We start from the raw sequence: 23,997 nt of genomic DNA on the forward strand, positions 1-23,997 counted from the left end.
CTTCTTTTCTGTGATACAGGATGTTCATACAGTCTGTGGTCCCTGCATCACCAGATGGACACAGAACCTCAAAGATGTGCCAGACTTCTTTGCTGACTCCAGGTCACCTGGGTTTTCTTCCTAGGCCCTAACTGTGTAGTCTGGTCGTGCCTGGTCTCGGGGAAGCTGGGACAGGATGTGGAGCTTGACTGCCCAGAAAGCACCGCACACCAGTACGATTCTCATACTGAACAGCCCAAGAATCACACTGCTGTTGATTTGGTCAAACTATAGACCATGGGTCCAGAGGTCTCTTCTACCAATCTCTTCTTGGAGGCTCCTCACAGAGTTGTCTAGAACCTTCCTGTTCCCAAAGTATAATAGTCACCTACGGGACATTATCTTGAACTGACTTCTGCTAAATGTGAGCTCCTTCACATTTTATATTCCAAACTTTCTGAAAACCTCGCTCTAAATTCTGAGCATGTATCCTAAATCATCACGACGCCTCCACAACTTCAGGAATATCAAAAGAGTGATCAGTTCAGCCGCTGGTTCTGCTGCAATTACTCTACATCCGTTCTGTACCAAGGTAAAAGCTGACTTTGATGTTCCCTCTTATCCAATGAAACTCAGATACACCCCACCCCAGCAGCCTCACTGCCTCCCTCCCCACCTTAATACACACACACACACACACTTTTATATGAAAAGCCCAAGGATGCCTCTTGCCCAACCACGTAATAAATATTTTTCAATGACCATTTTTTCCTCCAACTGTTCTCCAACTGTTTCCTCCAACTGTTCAAACTCTATAACAACAAAGGGCACTGAAATGGGCCTATCCATGGGGGAAATTCATCACCCAAACAGGCAATTTAATCACAGGTCACCTTAAATTTGCATCTCTCCCCAGCGTCCTGCTGTTGGTGAGAAGCAGGGCACGAGCAGGTGGGACCCTGTCTGCTCAGCAGGCACCAGGGCAGCTGACCACAGCCCAACATGGAAAATGCCCGGCTCCATCTTCTACCTCTGGCCCCCTAAAGTTTTTTTCTTCTGCTGCAGAGACCGATATGCCAACAAAGTTCTTCAGTCACTGATGATTATAACTTCAGCCACCTACACATTCACCTCATATGGTACAAACCCTGTACCACCTGGGGTTTTCCCTCCTCTCTCTTCAGAGCTCTTAAATTCTCACCTGCTCCTTGACTCCTAAAAACATTCACAGCACCCACCACCTATCACTACCACCACCTCCACTTATGTCTGAATACGTATCTCACAAACAAAAACATGCTAGGGACATAAACAAGTCTGATCAGAAAACTGACTCTTTCTAGCCTTGAACCTTCAGACTGCTCTAACCCTCTCTATCTGCCCCCTCAAGCTCTGGACTAATTTCTAGATAAACCTACGTCCCTCTCCTCCAGTGCTGGAATTAGGAACCAGTAGAGGACTCCACCTCGGGAATGGGTGTTGTCGTTAGCAGTGTCCCCTCGGGGGAAAGATTATACCAGCTCCAGGAAGGACACCAGCTCCAGGGAGGACACCATTCTCCAGGGAGAAGAGCAGTCACACTCACACAAAAGACAGGGCCTCCCCGACCCCTTCCACCTCACTTCAAAGAGTCAGCCAGCCTCCCCGTCACCTCGGTGTATATCACAACTTCCTACCGCATGGAAGCTGATAAACAGACCTGCTGAGAGTATTACCTAGCCCTGCACCTTGAGAGATAACCCCACCAGATAGCTGGAGCAATTATGCGGCATGATTACCCAGAGTCAGGGAGTCCCCAGAGACAAGAAGCTGGTTTCAAGCATCAAGGGGCAGACCTGAAATAGATTCTGCTTGCCAAGCGTAGCAGTGGCTAACTCCCAGTATCCGACTGACAGGTAAAGTGTAAGCAGCAGCACCGCGCTCCTCACTGCTCGCTGCGCTCCACTTCTGTAAGTTTGAGGCCAGTAATGCAAACCGCCACTTGACTATCCCTTAAGCATGCCCACCCGTCAACTCTAGACCCCATGAGGGGGCGTGGCTTGCCTCCAAAGAAAGGGTGCCATCCTCTTCTGAGAAGGACGTGGAGCTCTTTTCAGGCTCCGGGTCTTTAGCCTGGATTCCAAGTAAGTGGGGCCCGTCGCTGCCATAGCCGGAGGAGGACGGCAAGATGCTCAGAGTCGGGCCACTGAGGGATACGTCACTCTGAGAAGTCGGCAGTCTGGGCACCTGGAGGGGCACTCGACCCACACGGGCAGGCTCTGTGCGGCTCTGGCCTCCCAGCTGGTCTGGCAGTGATGAAGGAGCGGAATGTTCCGCAGTCCAGGGACCTGTCTGAGGGGCACTTAAGATGCCCTCGGTTCCTCCGCCAATACTCCAGCCGGCAGAAAGACTGTCTGTGTTGGCAGGGTGGTCTGTCCTGGGGGAAGTGCTGTTCCCGATTCCGAGTGGAGCGGCTCCTTTCTCCACTGCAGTCCCCCTGTGCAAAGGCAGCAGCACGGCCCTGCTGCTGCAGGAGGCTGTCCTCGGAAACTCCACCAGTTGGCTCACTGACTTCTCGCAGTTCCTTTCTGCCGGGTTATCAAGCAGGTGAGCGATGACAGTTGTCCCCTCTTCCAGGGAATCCCAGACCCCTCCGGCAACTGATGACTCATTCTCCAACAAAAGCTGAGCGGTCTGGATCTCCCCCTGGAACCTCTCCTTCACCTGAACGATCGTGCCCTGGGCTCCCAGCCCTGAGCTGGGGGCTGAGTCCCTGGGCAGTAACACGTTCCGGGGTGGTGGTGGCTCGGCCCCTCCCACTCCTTCCCCCTTCTGGAGACTCACTGTTAACTTCGTCAGGGTTCCAGTCTCTTCGAGGGTTCCAGTTCCCTGCAAGGGTTCTTCTTCACGGGGTGCTGCTGGAGTAGGGGTTTTCTTCCCCTTCCACTTCCTTTTGAACCGAACCCTTTTCTTAGGAGATATGGGAGCCTTCTCGGGAACGGCTATTGAATCTTTCGGCTCCTTAACGCAGCCCAGCGAATTTCCCATTGCTTTCCTCTCCTAATCTCTGCAAAAACGCAGCTAAGCCAGTCCTGGGATCCCAGAGAAATCCCAACCTCGGCTTCATCGGATTAGATGTACATTTAAAAACATGCACTATGCCGGCAACCCCTCCAATTCTTCCTCCCTCCCTCCCCGCCTCTCTCTGTCTCCCAGCCGCTGCCGATTCAGACAGCCATCTTACAGGCTCAGAGCTGCAACAAGACAAATTCAAAGCATCTCACTGCAGTTCAGAAATCACTTGACCTAAAAGCAGACAGAAACCGGATTGGCTACAGCTTCCTCTCTCCAAATATGAGGTAATTGGAGCACGGCCCTCAGAAACACAAACAGAAAGCAAAAAGGGGCTAGAAACCAGGGGAGGGGAGGAATTAGGGAGGGCGGGAAGGAGGGAGGGAATGTAAGAGTAAATGGGAAAGGGAGGGGGAAAGAAGAGAGGCCCTGGGAGAAGGTAACGTGAAGAAAGGAGGAGGAGAAAGAGGCGGAAAGCGAACCAGCCGCTGATACCAACCAGGAAGGGAAGGGCCGAGGAGAACCAGGGCCCAGGACTATGGCCCCCAAACTGTGAAGGGAGCTAGATTTCAAAAGCTGCAGTGACATGTCCAAAAGAAAATATCTAACAGGATTAACATATGCTCGGAATTTTCAGGTGAAGAAACAATAAAATGATAACCTGGAGACCACAGCCTAATCTTCATAGGAAGCACACGCTTTAAAGATCTCGACTTTTGCAGCATTTCTTTCCCTCCTTTTCAGAGAGAGAGAAAGACAGACATCTGTTAATTTTGCTGGCCGGTGACACACAGAGGGAACACCCGGAAATCAGTTTTGAGTACAGTATTAAGGATGTTGGGTAAAAAGGATACCACTTACAAACACAACAGAGAAGCAGTGTTTCTGTTGAACAATACTTGACATAACCGTTCAACAGTGATTGCTGCTGCTGCTGCTGACAGCTAATGCAGTTTTAGCATTTTGTCATGGACCACGCCCTGTGCTAAGCTATGGATTATCTCATTCAATTCCCACAGTAACCAAATGAAGTCAAAACTGTCATTTTACACTTTACAGGTACAGAAACTAAGGGTCAAGGAAACTGGATTTATTTGCTCAAGGCTACAGTCACAACATGGACGCCTGTTTAAGACTTTGAACTTGAACCCTGAGTTACACTGCTTTCTACTTGCAGCGGGGATGCAAGTCTGTATTCAGTTAAGTAAAACAGGAAGATACTCCAGTTTTGAATTGGCAACTAGACTCACAAAGACCAAGAACTCAAATGAAAAGATAACTCTTGCTATTTGGGAGTGAGAGAGGAAGTTGCTAAAATGAGGCCCAGATGGTTTTTACTCAAATTGCAGCAGGGCAGGAAGTCTGAATTAAAGGCCTGAAAAGTTGGATTCAAAAACTACCCTGTTGTGCCAGTGGGGCTTACCCACCTCTCTCTTTTTTTTTTAAAGTACACACGTGACAGATGAGATAACAGCCCAGTCCCAAGGGCTCCAAATGGAGCGGAAGGACAGAGGCTGCGTGTTTTCTCCCAGTTGAAGTCATTCATTCTACACCAGTAGGATCCAGACCATTCTGCAGAGAGAAAGAGCCGGCCTGGCTCCAAGTAAGCCTACCCACCTCTCCTGGGGACCTGAAAAATGCCCGTCACGAAGGAAAGCATGAGAAGCCCTGAACTTACAGCTCCTACACAGTGCTTGACGCCGTACTGATGCCAGAGGGCCTGACCTCTGCGGGAGGTATTCCTTCTCCCTTCTACCCTAGGCCTTTTCCAAGGCCGACTGCGACGCTGCAGCACCACCTTCAGTTCAGTTCAGTTCAGTTCAGTCGCTCAGTCGTATCCGACTCTTTGCGACCCCATGAATTGCAGCACGCCAGGCCTCCCTGTCCATCACCATCTCCTTATGACCATGATAAACCACAGCAAGAAATAGGACCAGGAGGTTAGCAGGGGAGAGAAACTCCATCAGACTCCAGGAAATCACCTAATCAGCAAAAACTCTGACATTACAATATAACTCTCCAGGCAGGCATCAGACCTTCACTCCTCCAATGAAGAGTGCTTGAACTAACGGACTTCACAGATGCACACCCCAAGGCCCAAGCTTAAATTTTGTTCCTGTTCAGTACAGTTCAGTCACTCAGTCATGTCCGACTCTGCAACACCATGGCCTGCAGCACGCCAGGCCTCCCTATCCATCACTAACTCCTGGAGTATACTCAAACTTATGTCCATTGAGTCAGTGATGCCATCCAACCATCTCTTCCTCTGTTGTCCCTTTCTCCTCCTGCCCTCAATCTTTGCCAGCATGAGGGTCTTTTCAAATGAGTCAGTTCTTCGCATCAGGTGGCCAAAGTATTGGAGTTTCAGCTTCAGCATCAGTCCTTCCAATGAATAGTCAGGTCTAATTTCCATTAGGATGGACTGGTTGGATCTCCTTGCAGACCAAGGGACTCTCAAAGTCTTCCCACACCACAGTACAAAAGCATCAATTCTTCAGTGCTCAGCTTTCTTTATACTCCAACTCTCACACCCACCATACATGACTACTGGAAAAACTATGGCTTTGACTAGACGGACCTTTGTTGGTAAAGTCTCTGCTTTTTAATATGCTGTCTAGGTTGGTCACAACTTTTCTTCCAAGGAGTAAGCGTCTTCTAATTTCATGGCTGCAGTCACCATCTGCAGTGATTTTGGAGCCCAAAACAATAAAGTCTGATGCTGTTTCCAGTTTTCCCATCTATTTCCCATGAAGTGATGGGACCGGATGCCATGATCTTCATTTTCTGAATGTTGAGCTTTAAGCCAACTATTTCACTCTCCTCTTTCACTTTCATCAAGAGGCTCTTTAGTTCTTCTTCGCTTTCTGCCATAAGTGTGATGGCATCTGCATATCTGAGGTTATTGATATTTCTCCCAGCAATCTTGATTCCAACTTATGCTTCTTCTAGCTCAGCGTTTTTCATGATGTACTCTGCATGTAAGTTAAATAAGCAGGGTGACAATATACAGCCTTGACATACTCCTTTCCCTATTTGGAACCAGTCTGTTGTTCCATGTCCAGTTCTAACTGTTGCTTCCTGACCTGCAGACAGATTTCTCAGGAGGCAGGTCAGGTGGTATTCCCATCTCTTTAAGAATTTTCCAGTTTCTTGTGATCCACACAATCAAAGGCTTTGGCATAGTCAATAAAACAGAAGTAGATGTTTTTCTGGAACTCTCTCACTTTTTTGACGATCCAACGGATGTTGGCAATTTGATCTCTGGTTGTTCTGCCTTTTCTAAATCCAGCTTGAACATCTGGAAGTTCACGGTTCACATACCGTTGAAGCCTGGCTTGGAGAATTTTGAGCATTACTTTGCTAGCATGTGAGATGAGTGCAATTGTGTGGTAATTTGAGCATTCATTGGCATTTCATTTCATTGGATTGGAATGAAAACTGACCTTTTCCAGTCCTGTGGCCACTGCTGAGTTTTCCTGATTTGCTGGCACATTGAGTGCAGTACTTTCACAGCATCATCTTTCAGGATTTGCAATAGCTCAACTGGAGTTGCATCACCTCCACTACCTTTGTTCATAGTGATGCTTCCTAAGGCCCACTTGACTTCGCATTCCAAGACGTCTGGCTCTAGGTGAGTAAGCACATCATCATGATTATCAGGGTCATGAAGATTTTTGTATACTTCTTCTGTGTATTCTTTCTACCTCTTTTTAATATCTTCTGCTTCTATTAGGCATTTCTGTCTTTTATCGAGCCCATCTTTACATGAAATGTTCCCTTGGTATCTCTAATTTTCTTGAAGAGATCTCTAGTCTTTCCCATTCTATTGTTTTCCTCTATTTCTTTGCACTGATGGCTGAGGAAGGCTTTCTTATCTCTCCTTGCTATTCTGTGGAACTCTGTATATGTTTCCTTTTCTCCTTTGCCTTTCACTTCTCTTCTCTTCACAGCCATTTGTAAGACCTCCTTAGACAACTATTTTACCTTTTTGCATTTCTTTTTCTTGGGGATGGTCTTGATCCCTGCCTCCTGTACAATGTCACGATCCTCCATCCACGGTTCTTCAGGCACTCTATCAGATTTAATCCCTTGAATCTATTTGTCACTTTTGCTGTATAATGGTAAGGCATTTGATTTAGGTCATACTTGAATGGTCTAGTAGTTTTCCCTACTTTCTGCAACTTAAGTCTGAATTTGGCAATAAGGAGTTCATGATCTGAGCCACAGTCAACTCCCAGTTGTGTTTTTGCTGACTGTATAGAGTTTCTCCATCTTTGGCTGCAAAGAACATAATCAGTCTGATTTTGGTATTGACCATCTGGTGATGTCCATGTGTAGTCTTCTCTTGTGTTGTTGGAAGAGGGTGTTTCCTATGACCAGTGTGTTCCCTTGGCAAAACTCTTATTAGCCTTTGCTCTGCTTCATTCTGTATTTCAAGGCCAAATTTGCCTGTTACTCCAGGTGTTTCTTGACTTCCACTTTTGCCCTCCAGTCCCCTGTAATGAAAAGGACATCTTTTTTGGGTGTTAGTTCTAGAAGGTCTTGTGATATTGGATGGTTTGCCTTGGAAACGAACAGAGATCATTCTGTCGTTTTTGAGATTCCATCCAAATACTGCATTTCAGACTCATTTGTTGACTATGATAGCTACTCCATTTCTTCTAAGGGATTCTTGCCCACAGTAGTAGATATAATGGTCATCTGAGTTAAATTCACCCATTCCAGTCCATTTTAGTCCGCTGATTCCTAAAACGCCAATGTTCACTCTTGCCATCTCCTGTTTGACCAGTTCCAATTTGCCTTGACTCATGGACCTAACATTCCAGGTTCCTATGAAATATTGCTCTTTATAGCATCGGACTTTACTTCCATCACCAGTCACATCCACAACTGGGTGTTGTTTTTGCTTTGGCTCTGTCTCTTCATTCTTTCTGGAGTTATTTCTCCACTCATCATCATATTGGGCACCTACCCACCTGGGGAGTTCATCTTTCAGTGTCCTATCTTTTTGCCTTTTCATACTGTTCATGGGGTTCTCAAGGCAAGAATACTGAAGTGGTTTGCCATTCCCTTCTCCAGTGGACCACATTTTGTCAGACCTCTCCACCATGACCCGCCCATCTTGGGTGGCCCCACACGGCACTGCTCATAGTTTCACTGAGTTAGACAAGGCTATGGTCCCTGTGATCAGATTGGCCAATTTTCTGTGATTGTGGTTTTCAGTCTGTCTGCCCTCTGATGGAGAAGGATAAGAGGCTTATGGAAGCTTCCTGATGGGAGAGACTGACTGAGGGGGAAAACTGGGCCTTGTTCCGATGAGTCTTGTTCTTCTGGGTCTTGTTCTGTTCCTGAAATACAAGAAAACCCAATTCCTGAAAATGATCAAATCGGGGCAAGAAACGGCCTCCGGCTGTGACTGCTACTGCAGGTTAAGTCAAGCAGACAGCTTCTAGGAGCCTTTTCCTCCTTAAACTTCTGAACGTGTTGGACAAATCAGGCTTTCATTTCCTTCTACACCAGGAAAACTGGTCTAGGAAAGGAGCGGAGAGTTCAGCAAGGTAGTGGTAAGTTGCTTCAGTTGTGTCCGACTCTTTGTGACCCCATGGACTGTAGCCTGCCAGGCTCCTCTGTCCATGGGGTTCTCCAGGCATGAATACTGGAGTGGGTTGCCATTTCCTTCCCTAGAGGATGTTCCCAACCCAGGGATCAAACCAGCATTTCTTACCTCTCTTGCATTAGCAGGCAGGTTTAGTAGCTAAGTAACTGGCTAAGTGATTCAGTCTCCTTACAGGTAAAAGGTAGACACTACCACCCACTTAATGGGGTTAAGAGAGGGTTCATGGGATGCTGTCTATAAAGTGCGTGGCTCCATGCCTGGTCTATAGTAAATCCCTGTTCTCCCTATTTATTACCAAAGCTCAGAGATATGAGGCACCCCACCACTGCCTAGGCCCTGATACGCTCTTTTTCTTGATGAGGCTCTGAGGGAAATAGCTGTGTTCCAAGGTCCAAAGCTGAGGTGCCTGCTTTTCTCCACATGGCCTCTGCCTCCCCTAAGTTACCTCTGAGCACAAGGACGTCCCCCTGGACCATCCTCTCATCAAACCTGAGCTCTTAGCACGCGCGCGGCTGCCTTCGGGGAAAGCAGGCTTCTCGCGTCCTGCTGCTTCTCCCGTCTTCTCCTATGGCTTTTACTAGCTAATTGTTTACTGCCCACGGGTCTCCTATAGAGACAGGGGGCATGAAAGACTCCAGAGCTCATCCATTCATTCCACAGATAAGAAAAAATGCCTCATCTATATGCCAAGCACTAAGTGTCATAAAGAATTAAAAAATGTAAACCTTGAATCTGCCTGGCTAAGACCACTCTTGACCTGACCTCCCGGACTTTTAAAATTTCCAAGTGCTAAACATACACTAGTATTTAATAAACACTTGAAAGTTGGAAAGCTAATTTTTTCAGATTCTGATTTTTCAAGAACTTTTCTTCTAGGAAAACCGTAAATCCTAACAGGTACCTTCAAACAGGCTTGGACAAAAACCAATAGATAAGAAATTCTACTATTAGTATCTGCATCAGTTCAGTTCAGTTCAGTTCAGTCGCTCAGTCAAGTCTGACTCTTTGCGACTCCATGAATCGCAGCACGCCAGGCCTCCTTGTCCATCACCAACTCCCGGAGTTCACTCAGACCCACGTCCATCAAGTCAGTGATGCCATCCAGCCATCTCATCCTCTGTCGTCCCCTTCTCCTCCTGCCCCCAATCCCTCCCAGCATCAGAGTCTTTTCCAATGAGTCAACTCTTCACATCAGGTGGCCAAAGTACTGGAGTTTCAGCTTTAGGATCATTCCTGCCAAAGAACACCCAGGACTGATCTGCTTTAGAATGGACTGGTTGGATCTCCTTGCAGTCCAAGGGACTCTCAAGAGTCTTCTCCAACACCACAGTTCAAAAGCATATGGAACCTAAAAAAGTCAGTTGGTCTCTGTGTTTCGGCTTCCTCACTGGAACAATGGGCACACGAAAACAGACATCACAGTCTATCCATCTGGTCTACCTGCCCCACAGCTTTGAGAAGATCAATTTCATACAATATCCATTCATTTAATGAGTATTTATTGAATGCCTACTCTCATCCAGGCAAAGAAGAAAACAAGAGATGAAATCACTGCCATATCTAAGTTTGTATCCTAGGGCAGGGATCCAGAAAACAACCAACCACATTAGCAACCCTGTAAGTCATACCAGGCTTCTGAAAGTGACTGGCAAAACAAAAAGGGTACAGAAGAAAGAAAAAGAGAGCATGTAGCCCACCAACAGGTATCTAGCCACAAAACTCACTTTCCCATATGTATAAGGACAGATGTTTACTGCAGCAACGAATGTCTCCTTCATACAAATACATAATTTACTGCAAATAATAATAGCTGTGTTACACAGCTGCAGGGGGCTTCACTCAAATAATAGACAATGGAAACTAGTTAAAATAAGCAAATCAGGCCCTCCTTTATCAACATGAATATACCCCAAAAACATGGTTAAAAAAAACCAGAAAACAGGATATATAGAAGATATGATGTGTCTGATATTTTTTAAAAAAAAGGCACTCATCTATCATAAAAGTACAAAAGCATATACAAGAATGATACACTTCAACTTCAGGATATTATTTACCTGGGGGATGAAGGAACAAGAAAGTTCCTGTATCTGAAATGTTGTTTTTTTTTTTAAAGAGAAAGGAAAAAAATCTGAAGCAAATATAAACTATTCATATCTGTTTAATTCTGAGGGTGACCACACACACAAAGATCTGTTATATACTTTTCTGTACTTCTCTGGGTAATTAAAATTTTCATTAATTAAAAACTCATATTAAAATTTTTTTAAACGTCAACCATTTATTTCCCATTTAGTGTGTATCTTTTTAGTATGTGTTAAAATGGAAACCATTAATCTCTAAAAAGTTACCAGTCTCATCAGCAATAGCAAATGTCTACTCTGGAATCAGCCTCTCCTTCAATTGAATACTCTCTCGAGATGACAACCACCACCTATGTATCTCCATCATTAATCTATTTCATAAACACCAATAACAGAGACTGGCTATGATGACTCTTTTTGTTGTTGTTCAGTCACGTCCGACTTTTTTGCAACCCCATGGACTGCAGTACGCCAGGCTTCCCTGGCCTTCACTATAACCGGGAGTTTGCTCAAACTCATGTTCATCAGGTCAGTGATGCCATCCAACCATCTCATTCTCTGTCATCCCCTTCTCCCCATGCCCTTAATCTTCCCCAGCATCAGGGTCTCTTCCAAAGAGTTAGCTCTTTGCATCAGGTGGCCAAAATATTGGAGCTTTAGCTTCAGTATCAGTCCTTCCAATGAATATTCAGGCTTGATTTCCTTTAGGATTGACTGATTTGCTCTTCTTGCTGTCTAAGGGACTCTCAAGAGTCTTCTCTAGCACTGCAGTTTGAAAGCATCAGTTCTTCGGTGTCCAGGTTTCTTTATAGTCCAACTCTCACATCCATACATGACTACTGGAAAACCACTGCTTTGATTATATGGGCCTTTGTTGGCAAAGTAATGTCTCTGCTTTTCTTCCAAGGAGCAAGTGTCTTTTAATTTCATGGTTGCAGTCACCGTCTGCAGTGATTTTGGAGCTCAAGAAAACAGTCTCTCACTGTTCCCATTTCCCCCCATTTGTTTGCCAGTAAGTGATGGGACAGGATACCATGATCTTAGTTTTTTGAATGACTATTTTACTGATCCCCTAACATTTGATAGTTCTTCTCTGCATTTCTATTTGGCTTTATATACCATGCACTCTTGATGAGAACAGCTAGCACAGAACAGTCAGCTCAACAATGAAAGACTAGAAAATCACAATGATAGATAACTAGCAAGAGACACATCACTTCCTATCTATAGCAAGAGAGAAGGACAGAGGTTCTACATGATCCTTTATCAGTTAACCAAAAGCTTTGTAAGCAGGGAACCTTTCCCCACACTTCTAAACACTTAGCTAATTAATAGGCAAATGCCAAGCCTTCAAGAACAGCAAAGAAAAGTAATTAGCAGTTAGTTGCTTCTGGGAAAATACTCTGGCAACAGAACTTCCTTCCATAAGAAGACAAAGTTCAGCTATGCTGAAATAGTGAACGGAAAAAAGCAGGTAGCCAGTCTGCATCAGCAGACAGACTAGGGCAAACCTGTTCACACCTTTCAGTAAAATCAGTAACAGCAGAGAACAGCAGGCTAGGTAAAAAATCCATGAAGTTATAAGTTTCACTAATAATTATAATAGGCTACTACCAATAATTGCTGCCAATTATTGAGTGCAGGCTGTCCTTTCCATCGTCCTTTCCCATATCTTCCTGATTCTTTAAACCTCTATCAAGTTAATTCATGGTATGTCTCCTCTCACTCCTTTGAATTATGCAGTCAAACTGGAGTGATTCTGTACCTAGTGGAATTGTGAATCTCCCACAGACTCTACCTAAGACCTTGCTCATAGCTGGACCTCAGTGGAATTCAGTTAAAAAACATATTTTCCAGGAAACTAAAACCACAAGGTGATGCAGTTCACACTTTCTGTGATGGCTATCATCAAAAAGACAGACAATGATAATGACAAGGATAGGGAGAAACAGGAACTCACACAATTGGGCTAGTGGGAATGTAAAATGGAGCAGCCACTTTGGAAGACAGTCTGGTAGTTTCTTAAAAAGTTATACATAAAACTACCATGTGTGAGTGTGAGTCAGAAGTAACTCAGTCGTGTCCGACTCTTTGTGACCCCATGGACTGTAGCCCACCAGGCTCCTCTGTCCATGGAATTTTTTAGGCAAGAGTACTGGAGTGGGTGGCCATTTCCTTCTCCAGGGAATCTTCCCAACCCAGGAATTGAACCTGGGTCTCATATAACCCAGCAATTCCACCCATAGGTATATATCCAAAAAAAGTGAAAACATATATCCACACAAACATTCATATCAACATTATTTATAATGGCTAAAAAATGAAAACAACCTAAATGGCCATCAACTGCTGAACAGATAAACAAAATATATGGTATACCCACACAACAGAATCCTCCTCTGCAACAAAGGAACAAAGTACTGATACATGCTACAGCATGGATGAACCACAAGAATATTATCCTAAGTGAAAGAAGTGGGATACAAAGAGCACATATTATATTATTCTATTTAAATGAAATGTCTGGAATAAGCAAATCTATCGAAACAGAAAATAGATTCCTGGCTGCCTGAGGCTGTGGATGGGAATGGAATAACTATAAATGGCCAAGAAGGACCTTTGTGGGATGATGAAAATGTTCTAAAATTGGATTATGGTGATGGCTGTACAACTCATAAAAATCATTGAATTATACCATGAAAATGGGTCAATTTTATGGTACGTAAATTCTACCTCAGTAAAGTTGTTTTTAAAAAAGAATCTCCTTTTTAAAATAAACAACCAATAGAATGACCAAAAGATGCTTTAAACAGCTGGAAAGAGAAGAAACAGGATGGAGAGTGCAGAAACGAAACACACCTCTGAACACACCTTGTATTCACTTTTTGAAATTTCCCACTGTAACAGTGTACATGATCTATATAATGCAAAATAAAATTGAAAGGGAGAAAAGGAATCGCTAAAAACTGAAAAAATATAAAATACAAATGAACCTGTGTATCAGATTGATGGCTTAACAACACAGAGAGAAGTTATTTCAAATGGCTTTAATATAAAATTATTTCTATGTCCTTAGGAGATTTACACTAAAGGACAAAAAGAACTGCAAAGAAATCACAAACTTTTCAGTAATTGTGTTGTTAATAAAGCACTGTCATTGTTATTTTTATTCAAATATATAAATTTGTGCATTTATACACATGATTTTGTATATGCACTATAATATACACATGATTTTATACATACTTGCATCCATATGTTTGCATGTGTGTATATGGAAAAGGGAATAAGTAATATTCCCTTGCTTTGTTTGGATCAAGATTTTTAGCATAAGAAAAAAAAAGAATACAAAGTCAAAGAGGTTGAATAAAACTCTAATTCTAAATATCAATTAGAAACATTACAAATTCTTGATTTCTTTTTACAAGTCAAATACAAATGTTGGCTAGTTTTGTCCACAGAAAACACCCAGAAAGAGTGACCAACCCAAGAAGCACTCAGACTGTTGTCAATAAAGAATTTCAGTTCCTTGGAGAAGCTGCTAATCCTGGGCCTGAAACAGGAAATATACAAAAAGTATCTGGAACAGCTCTTCGTACAAGAAATAGAGGACATTATCAAAGACTAGATGGATCATGAGGAAGGACTCAGAGTCAATGTGAAAAAACTCACTGGCCAAAGGAGGAGCTGAATATTACGAAGAATGACAGCTATATTTAATCGGAACACATTTAAGTCTGGTAGAAATCCGTGAGTCACAGTGTTACTAAGGGAAGATGAGTATCAACAAAGAAACTTTCATTGGTCTTACAGAGAATCTTAAGAGAATCAACTAATTATTTTGAAAACTGGTGAAACAGAGGGCAATATTTATCTTGCCTTTCTTAAAGGAACTATCTCTCAGAGTAATTGATGAGGTAAAGTTCTGCTTTAGAAAAAAATTTCAGAATTTTGAGTATCACCATGTTGCAACTTCTAATGAAACAAACAGTAGCTGCTAAACTTTTAGGCGAAGGGCTAATGGTGAAAGGGTCTACAAGGAATGGATCAGGCTGGTCCCACCTGAACCCACTAATTAAGCTTAACGTGATGAAAAGACAGATAACAGACATTCTGATGTGCAGCAGTCACAAAGTACACAACTCAACATCACCATCCTTGCCTTGCCCCAGCACAAAAAAGGGCATCTGAATATGATTCAGCCTCAGGTCTAGATCCAAAGCACCAGTTTACAGACAATACAGAAGGATGGAGGAGACTGTTAGAAAACATCCAGAGACGCCACCAGCATCTTTTCCATAAACGGCACAGGACAAAAGACCGATTTCTTTAACAAACAGTTAAGGGGACAAAAAGAGGAGAAGAGAGATTTAATGCAATGTGTGGGCTTTGGATTCGAACAAGCCATTTTTAAAATGAGATCACTGGGGAAATCTAAACACTGCTTAGATACTCAATGATTTTAAGAAATCACTGATTTTTACAGAGCTATAATATTGTGCTTTGCTTCAGTGAAGAATCTTTCAGAGATACACACTGAAACACTTGCAGATGAAGTCATATGATGTCTGGGACTCCTTTCAAAATAACCTACTGGAGGGTTTGATGACTGGATCAGGAAGCAGACAGTGTGGCACTGCCCACGAGTTAGTGGCTGGCGAGCTCGGCGACGAGTACACGGTCGTTCTATACCATTCCCTCTGCATTTATCAATGTCTGAAATTTTTCATAAATTTTTAGAGAGAGAGAATTCTAGGACATTTTCTTAATGGCATACTCAGTTAAGGAACATTATCCGCCTATCATCTGTCCCAGGAGAAGTTTAACTAGCCAATTCAGTTTTCATTCCTTGGCCCCTGAATTTCCCTTCTGTTGAGTGAGCGAGCTGCAGTCAGGAGAAAGGGAGACACAGCAGACAGATACCTCTCACCTCACAGCTACAGGATAGCATCGGCGTCTCAAAGTGAGAGGTGGTTTGTGGCATACAAACAACCAAAAAGATTCCTCTAAAACAGCCCGCTGTTCATGAGACTGCCAAGGAGATAACGCTATGAAAGCTCAACAAAGTTCTTGTTCCAGCCCTGCCAAGGCACACTTGCCAAGTTCATGTTCCTGGTTATCCCTATATCCGAAGCATGCCTGAGGACACCCTGTGGTTCCACAAAAACACATGTTACCTCCACACTTTCCTAAGCATACTTATGCTGCAGATTGTCAGCAGCGGCTCCAAACCAGAGCCCCAAGAAATTACAATCCCCGAGTTCTCAGGTTCTCAGATTCTCAGGAATTCTGGGACACCTGCTGTTCTGCATTCACCCAGCAGGTGGCGCTGACTCCCCAACTGGGGCATCACAGCCACAGGGACCCTGGAGTCAGCCCCTTGAGTGAGATATTTATATAAGCCTTCTTTTCCCACCTGCTCAAGAAGCAATCCCTGTCATCTATTAGCCTTACATACAGCAGTTGGGTATTAGAGAGTTGTCTGAGAAACAGTTTTGTTAAGTTGAGCTAACGTGATTCAAGATAGTCTTTTTTATAAAAATAGGGCTGTGACTTTCCAATAGTATCTAGACTTGAAGAGGATTTGCCTTAGGGAGGAGGAACAGGAAGGCTGTGTAACCATGTGAACACTACCAAGATGCCACTGTTCTTGGTGTGATGGATGCTACAAGATTGTGTTTATAAGCACATATACCAAGGTGCTTGCTATGAACTGAAGGTTTGTGTCCCCTCGAAACTCATATATTAAAGCCATAATAGCTGTGATGCGATGGTAACTGAAGGTGCGGTTTTTTAAGAGGTAATTAGGTTTAGATGAGGTCAGGAGAGTGGAGCCTCCGTAATGGGATTAACGCCCTTATGAAAAGTTGAAGGGACATGAGATTTCTTTCTGTGTATGCATGCCCCAAGGAAAGTCACCTGAGGATATAACCAGGAAGAGGGCCCTCACCAAGGAGCCAACCATGCTAGCACCCTGATCTCAGACTTCCAGCCTCCAGAACTATGAGAACTGAATGCTTGCTGCAAACCACCCAGCCTACGGTGTTTCATTACGGCAGCCCAACCTGACTAAGACAGTGCTACAATTAACCAGGCTTGTTTAACATCATTAGAGATGAAGAAAAGTCTACATCAAGCAGGATTATAAGGCTTCACCCCACCCTTCCTGAGCAACAAATCCAACATCTCTCCTCATCCCTTTCCAAGTCCCCAAAGAGCCAGTTTTGACTCAGCTGGGCAGACTGCTAATAACTAGATTGTCAGTGCCAGAGCCACAGCATAAACAGGTGAAAAATCCCCCTTCGTCATGCAAATAATGAGGAAGTTCTCGGTTTACACTGCAACAGCGTTGCCTCCAGGCCAATGCTCCTCTTCCTTTAGAGCTCCTGCTCTCCCCACCTCCCTCATTCACTGACAAACACAGAGAAGGAAGGCTCAGTGTGCCTGTGGAAAGCAGAGCAATCTCTACCTCTGTCTAGGCCATGTCCAAACTGAGCACCAGGACCCCAGACTTCACAGACCCTACCTGGAAGTGCAAGATAATGGTCCAGATCAGGCCTAGGGTCAGCTTGGGGTTGCCATCTGTGATGTCATCGTTGCGAATATTCACTAATTTCACCTGAAAAAGAAACAAAAGCTAGTCTGAGAGCTCTGCAACTTTTTGTTTTGATTTCATTTTTTTATAATTTTCATTATTCATACGCAGTTAATTTTTTTTGGTGTACAGTTTGAGTTTTCACATCTGTACAGATTTGCGTTAACAACCACTATAATCAGGGTAACAAACAGGAGCATCAACCCCAAAAGGTGGGACTTTGTGCAGTCAAATCCTGCCTTCACCCCTAAATCCTGGCAACCACTGATCTGTTGTTCCCAGCTTTGCTTTACCCAGAATGTCATATAAATGGTGTCCCATAGTATGTAAATGTAATCTTCAGATCCTGGCTTTTTTGCACTCAGGACAATGGCCGTGAGATCCCCATCCACGTTGCTGCCTGGAGCAATAGCCTGCCCCTTTCCACTGTGGAGGAATATTCCTGTATACCTTATACCTGTATTCTACACACAATAGTTATCCACTCCTCTACTGAAGGAATCTGGGTTGTTTCCGTGTTGGGGCAGTTATGAATAAAGCTCTTATATTCATGTACAGTTTTTTTGTGTGAGCATATGTTTTCATTTCCCCAGGCTAAATTCCTAGGAGTGGGATTGCTGGGTCATATGGTATACGTTTAGCTTTGTAAGAAACTGCCAAACAATTTTCCAGCATGATTGTACCATTTTGCAATCCCACCAGCAAAGCAATTTCGCAAGCATTTGCTATTGTGAGCTGCTTTTTAATTAAGTCTTCCCAGCCCTTTTTTCTTTCTCTGTCTTATTTTTTCAAGGTTGTGAGAGAGAGAGAGATCTGCCTCCCGTCCCTCACCGCTCTCTGGCCTGTCCTACCTATTCCCCTCCACCCACAGCACTCGCCTTACTCCTAAAATCTCATTCCAGCAACACAATGTACACAGACACAGAGGCCATTCCCCCACCAGGGTGACCAACCATCCCTGTGTGCTGGAGACCGAGGGATTTCCTGGGACGGGGGCCTTTCAGAGTGTCCTAGGAAAACCAGCCTATTTTCCACCTCCACCCCGTGAGTCTCTGTCGTACCCTCATGGAGCTCCTGACAACTGTGACAGCTGCCCTGAAGCTGCCCTTCCTTTGTCTCTTCAGCTGAACCGAAACCTTCATGTACTCAAGACCTCAGGCAGCATCCTCACTTCAACTTAGTGACCGGCACTATAGACTGAATGCTGTGTCCCTCCAAAATTCATAGGTTAAATCCTAACACCCAATTCGAAAGTATCTGGAGGTGGGACCTTTTGGGGGTGATTAGGTCTTGAGGGAATGGGATTAGTATCTTTATAAAAGAGACCCAGAAAGCTCCTCGACCTTCCCATCACAAGAGGACACTGCTAGAAGCCGTCTCGGAACCAGGGCCTCACCAGACAGCACATCTGCCTCCCTCCTGGACTTCTGCAGAACTATGAGAAATGAATTTCTGTTGTTTATAAGCCATCAGGCCATGATATTTTGTTACAGCAGCCTGAATGGCCAGGACACTGGGCGAGCTCTGCCTTTCCTGCCTCTCTGTCTCCTCTTCCGCACACTCGGGGCAGGAGGCCCTGCTTCCTGCCTCAGTGCAGGTCTTCTCATCACTATGGCCCATAGCTGGCGGGCTGGCAGCACCAGCCAAGCCCGCATTCCCCCGCCCCACCGCCGCAGCTTTCCCCGTGGATTCTGAACACCTCCTCGGCCAAGCCGCCTTCCAGTGTCTACCAATCCATTCCTTGGAGACCTCACACCTAACTCCTACCTTCCCTACCACATCTTCTACCATCTCTCTTGGCAATTTTGGCATCACCTCGATGACCCAGGTGTCGCCCCATCTGTATAACTCGGCTGCCTTCCCACTTCAGATGACTTTCATTTTCACTCTGCTTTGGACACTTGCACAGCAACAACCTCACCATCATCAAGAACTGTTCCAGAGTTCTTTCTGCCCTTCTCTGTGTCTACTGTTCATGGCTCACATTTTTATTATATCCTAGTAACCAATCTACTCTCCATCCTTATTGAGGCTTCTAGCTAATCAATTCTTTTCAATTTACCTTGACCATTAAGGCCCTCTCTGGTTTTCTCTAACTCTATACACAGACATTCCAAGGATGCTTTCTCTAGTCCCCTGAACACTTCAACCTCTAATTCTTCTACCACTTATTTCAACAAATATTTATTAAGTGTCAATTATGGACCATTCATTACGACAGGTGATGAAGATAAAAAAGTTAAGGAAGATCACATTCTCTGTCCCCATGGGCCTACAAAGCATTACAGCAAACAGAGAAATAACAATAAAGTCATAAGTATTATATTAGAAGCAAACGGCTATGGGAGTACACAGAAAGAGAATTTCCCAAGTCAATGAGAATTACTGATAAGAGTGGCAAAAATGAACTAACTCTAAAAATATGCACACCATGTCATGCCATCGTGACCAGCGCTGTTGCCTGGCAACTGTAGCTATACCAAATCTTTCCAAACAGCTCTCTAGGCAGATGAACTCTGACTCCCTCGTCCATCCACTTTCCTCCCCTCCACAAACCTTCCCTGTATGGGCATTTTCCTTTCCTTTTCAAAGAAGTTATATCAGCTGTGCTCTGGATCTCATCCCTCAATCCCTGGACTTGGTTCCATCAGTTAGGGAGTCATGGGAAGAAGGATGGTGTGTAGAAAGCAGCATGAAAGGAGCATTTTAAAAATGTGCAGGAGACCTGGGTGGAAGTCCCAGGTTTGTTCTCACTTCTGTGATCTAGGGTAGGTCATTTCTCAGTTTCCTTTCGTAGAAAATGAAAAGGCTGGACTAGCGATCTCCAAGGTGTCCTCCGGGGCTAACCTGCTCTGACTCACACTCTTCACTCTCATTCTGTTCTCTTTTCTTCGCTAGCTTCTCCTAGGTCTAAAAGTGTGCTTTTGTCTTCCTTCCTTCCTATCTAGGGCGGGAATCGCTTCTTTACTAAACACTCCGCTGCTCTATTGAGCCTGGTCTCTGAGGTCACCAATGCTGCACAGCTGAGAGCTTCCCCTCCAGCCCCACGTGCCATTCAACCAGCCTGACCTCCCCTCATCCAGTTCTCATGATGATGAAGCACTCTGGTGTCCCCTCTTCCTGGATGATGTACCTTTCCCCATCTTCTTTGCCGGTTTATTTCTCATCTTCCCTTTGGCCTCCACCTGAGTGGAGGTGAGTCAATCTTTCTCATCTTGCTCTTCTTTAAGACTTTCCCTCTCAGACAGGCCACACACTCTATGTAAGATTTGTCCAGATACAATACAGCTGCTCACTAGCAAGCAAGACTCAGAACTGTATCAGTCGGATTTAGTGAGGACTTACCAGGGGCAATGAGAACGTCCCTAAACAGGGATCCGATACCGACTTTCCCTGGCAGAGTCGGGGACACACGGGACACTCTTACCTGTCGCTGCTTTAGGAAGTCCAGGGCAATCTGCACATTCTGCAGCCTGTGAAAACGCATCCTGCCCTTCTCCCGGGGCTGCAAACAAACAAACAAAAGGGATGTTAGTTTCAGCGACACCAATTTACCCACGCAGATCCCTTTCTGCTTTCATTTCAAGAACTAAAAGACCACAAAGAATTCCCATGACTGAAGCCAGGCGTGGGAGCGTCACACAAAGCACCCCTCCAAGACAGGACCTGTGTGTGTTTTCACCATGCTCGGTGAGACCCCAAAAATGCCTCGTTTGCCACTCAGATCCCCGTGAACACACGGCACGGTCGGATGCAAATGCCGGAGCAGTGCCGCAGCATCTCCACAGGCTCCTCCGCAGCCTTACGTGGCAGAACTCAATTCTGGATGTGAGGTTAATGCAAACAAAGATTTGGCTCTATGGCTCCCAGAACCACAGTAAAACGTTACTGTAAGGGAAGGGTAAAGGCCTAATTACAGGTTGCTCAGTAATGGACAGCACCAACCATATTACAACCTGGCACAAGAAACCAGAGGTAGTCAATCTTACAGTAGGGAATGAGGCGCTACACATGCTCAGTAAGCGAAAAAACCTAAAATGAAAGGCAGGAATCAAGAAGGAACCTATTTCCCAGGAAGACAAAGTAGGAAAGCCATCTTTTACCCCAGTTTGAAAAACCCAGACCTCGATGGTGTAGGGTTCTTCAACACAGTACTCCAAAGAAAGGTATTTCCTGCCACGCTCAGTCCTGGGTGGTGGAGAGTCCACCTCCAACCAGTGCCTCTGGCATCACCAGCGCCCACATCCTGGATCCAGGTTCAACTCCCACCCATCCAAAAGCACATGGAATCTGTTTCTCCAGTGAGCACAGGCAGGGGTGGCTATCCACGCCTGGCATGTCTTGTCCTGCTCACTTTCCAATGGTTCCCCCCCTGCCCCACTACAATTGGGACTAAAACATCACTCTCACTAGATGATACCCAATTCATTTGTAAATATCAAAATGTTACTAATTGAAGGCCAATAAAACACAAGGTAGCTCTGTTGTGGGCACCTGCACAGAGGAAACACTGCCCCAGGTTGAATGGGCAAAAAGTAACCCAGCACGTGGAGGGATGGGGTGGAAGCATCTCTGTGGGGGTCCCTCAATCCTTCTAAGCAAGACTTTCAAACCAGGGAATCGACAGAGAAGGTGAGGCCTCTCTGTGCAATAGGATAACTTCGTAAGTCAAAGTGTTAGGAAAAACCTTAGTAAGAATCTCTTCTCAGTCATTCCAGCTGAACTAATTGTGAATATGTTTTAGAAGATGACAGAGCCTGTGAAACCAAAAATGCTAAGGCAATTGGAGGGGAGATCAATGAGATGAAAAGACGACTTTAAGAGGACAGGGAATGGGGACACTGCCTGATCTCTATTTCTGGAGAAAAATCACAGACTGTAACTTAGGGCCTGCAAGCAGAAAATGGCCCTCTTACACACTCTTATCTTTACGCCCAAGTACTCCCTTCAGAACATGCAAGTTAAATCTCTGTCCTCTATAGCAACTAGAGATGTTATTGACCAAGGCAGAGTGTCCCCATGCAGTGAGTGGTTTGCAAACAACAGGCTCTTTTGAAAACAAATGACACGGTGTGTGGTGAGAACCTAGAGGCCAGAGAGGTGGAGAGCAAGTCCCCGTTAGTCTGGAGTGTGGAGTCAGAAGCAGCAACTGACATGCTGTCAACTAAGCTTTCCACAATTCTGCAATCTAGACTCAGACAACACAGCAAGGCCACCAGAAAGGCATGGGTCTCCAGGTCACAAATGGACTTGACGCCGCCAAACATCATTATTCTTCTTGTGCCAGCTACTTGCAGGTAAGCAAAACAATTCCCACTCTGGGATCGTCTAACGGTGGCATGAGGCACAATTAGTTTTAACCACTTTCTTTGGGACCCAAATTCCCAGGTGGACAGGGAAGAAGGCAATTGGTAAGTGAGCTACTTGGGGACCTAGAGAACCTCAAACCCTCTGATGGCCCTGCAGCGCCAGCTGGGAGGCTGGTGTCCCCAGGAGGACCTACGACATCATCATCATCTTCCTCCTCCTGCTCCTCGCTGTTTGCACGCCGCCAGGAGGGCATGCTCACCAGGCGGAGGGTCTTCAGCCCTGCCGGCTCCTTTGGCCACCAATCAAGGCAGAGACGTGACAGAGTTAACAGGAAATTCACAACGCATAAATGAAAAAGAAATGAATGCAGGAAAAAAAAAGATGAAAATAAATATGAAAATACCCTCCCACCTCCACAAAGATGCAAAACAAAATTAAGACCAGAACAGATGGTTATACTGAACACTTCTTATGTTGAAACACAGCTTTAACTCTCCACAGGCCATCCATTCTCCCTACTTTTGTGAATCAAGTAAGGGAGAATGCATGATAAGAATAACCATGAAGGAGATATTTGGGTGGTTTCTGGTGAAAAGATGATTATTTTACAACTATCTCCATAAACACCTGTAGTCCTCAAAGGCTAGCGAAAGAAACCAGACTGGAGTGGTTTTAATCTGTTTTGTAAGCAACATCACTGAAAAGGATCACTTTTCAATATAAAAATCACTACAAGTTCATCAAATATATCAGCCAAATTGCCCAAAATACAATTTTGTGAGCACTTTTAAGTCCAACATAGTGAAAGTAAAATTCTGACTACTTAGGAGATTTATAAATGAGGGCCAGAGAAGAACTAGAATTCATAGGTACTAGCTATGTCAACAAAAGCATCTGTCAATTTTAGGCCATTAAAAATTATTTTTTTAAAAAAAGAAAAGAAACCAAAACAAAGGACCCCAGGAAAGCCAAGCCCAATCCTGGAAGCAGCTGACTATTACTTAGGGAGAGAAATCTAACATGTCAGATCCTACTCTAGAATTCACCAAAGACAGAGTGTGCCGGCTCCCTCCATAGACTCCCTGAGCCGTGCTCCTCTCCAGGGCGCACCTCTCCCAAGTGTCTCCACACTAAGCCCTGGCCTTTTCTAAACACTCTACACAGAGCAGGAGCTGCACAGAATCACAGGCTCAAGTTGGGCTCCCACATGTGAAACAACGAGCCCACGGTGAGGCCACGCTGATCCCTTCAACAAAGTGAGGACAACAGCTGATAAGCCAAGAGGTTCCGACAGGCTTTGTCCTCAGACAGGTAACTGTTTCCATAAGCCACATTTAATACATGTGGGGAGGATGCAGGCG

General features: G+C 44.8%; 1 protein-coding gene across 10 annotated transcripts in view; it reads right to left on the bottom strand.

Annotated features, from left to right (window-relative positions):
* The window catches only part of MACF1 (microtubule actin crosslinking factor 1), a 336,445-nt gene that overhangs the window by 175,554 nt on the left and 136,894 nt on the right, over window positions 1-23,997 (bottom strand). For 9 of the 10 annotated variants that reach the window (XM_040231602.1, XM_040231599.1, XM_040231601.1 and 6 more), the window contains exons 4-5: window positions 20,754-20,831; window positions 17,258-17,350 (exon numbers count right to left, since the gene is read on the bottom strand). In XM_040231602.1, coding sequence (XP_040087536.1) covers window positions 17,258-17,350; window positions 20,754-20,831 — 171 coding nt within the window. Of the gene's footprint in view, window positions 1-17,257; window positions 17,351-20,753; window positions 20,832-22,829; window positions 22,926-23,997 lie in introns of all 10 variants that reach the window. The other variant, XM_040231594.1, reaches the window with a different exon arrangement.

Source organism: Oryx dammah, unplaced genomic scaffold (genome assembly GCF_014754425.2).
Source record: "Oryx dammah isolate SB20612 unplaced genomic scaffold, SCBI_Odam_1.1 HiC_scaffold_28, whole genome shotgun sequence".
In the NCBI taxonomy this organism is placed as follows: domain Eukaryota; kingdom Metazoa; phylum Chordata; class Mammalia; order Artiodactyla; family Bovidae; genus Oryx; species Oryx dammah.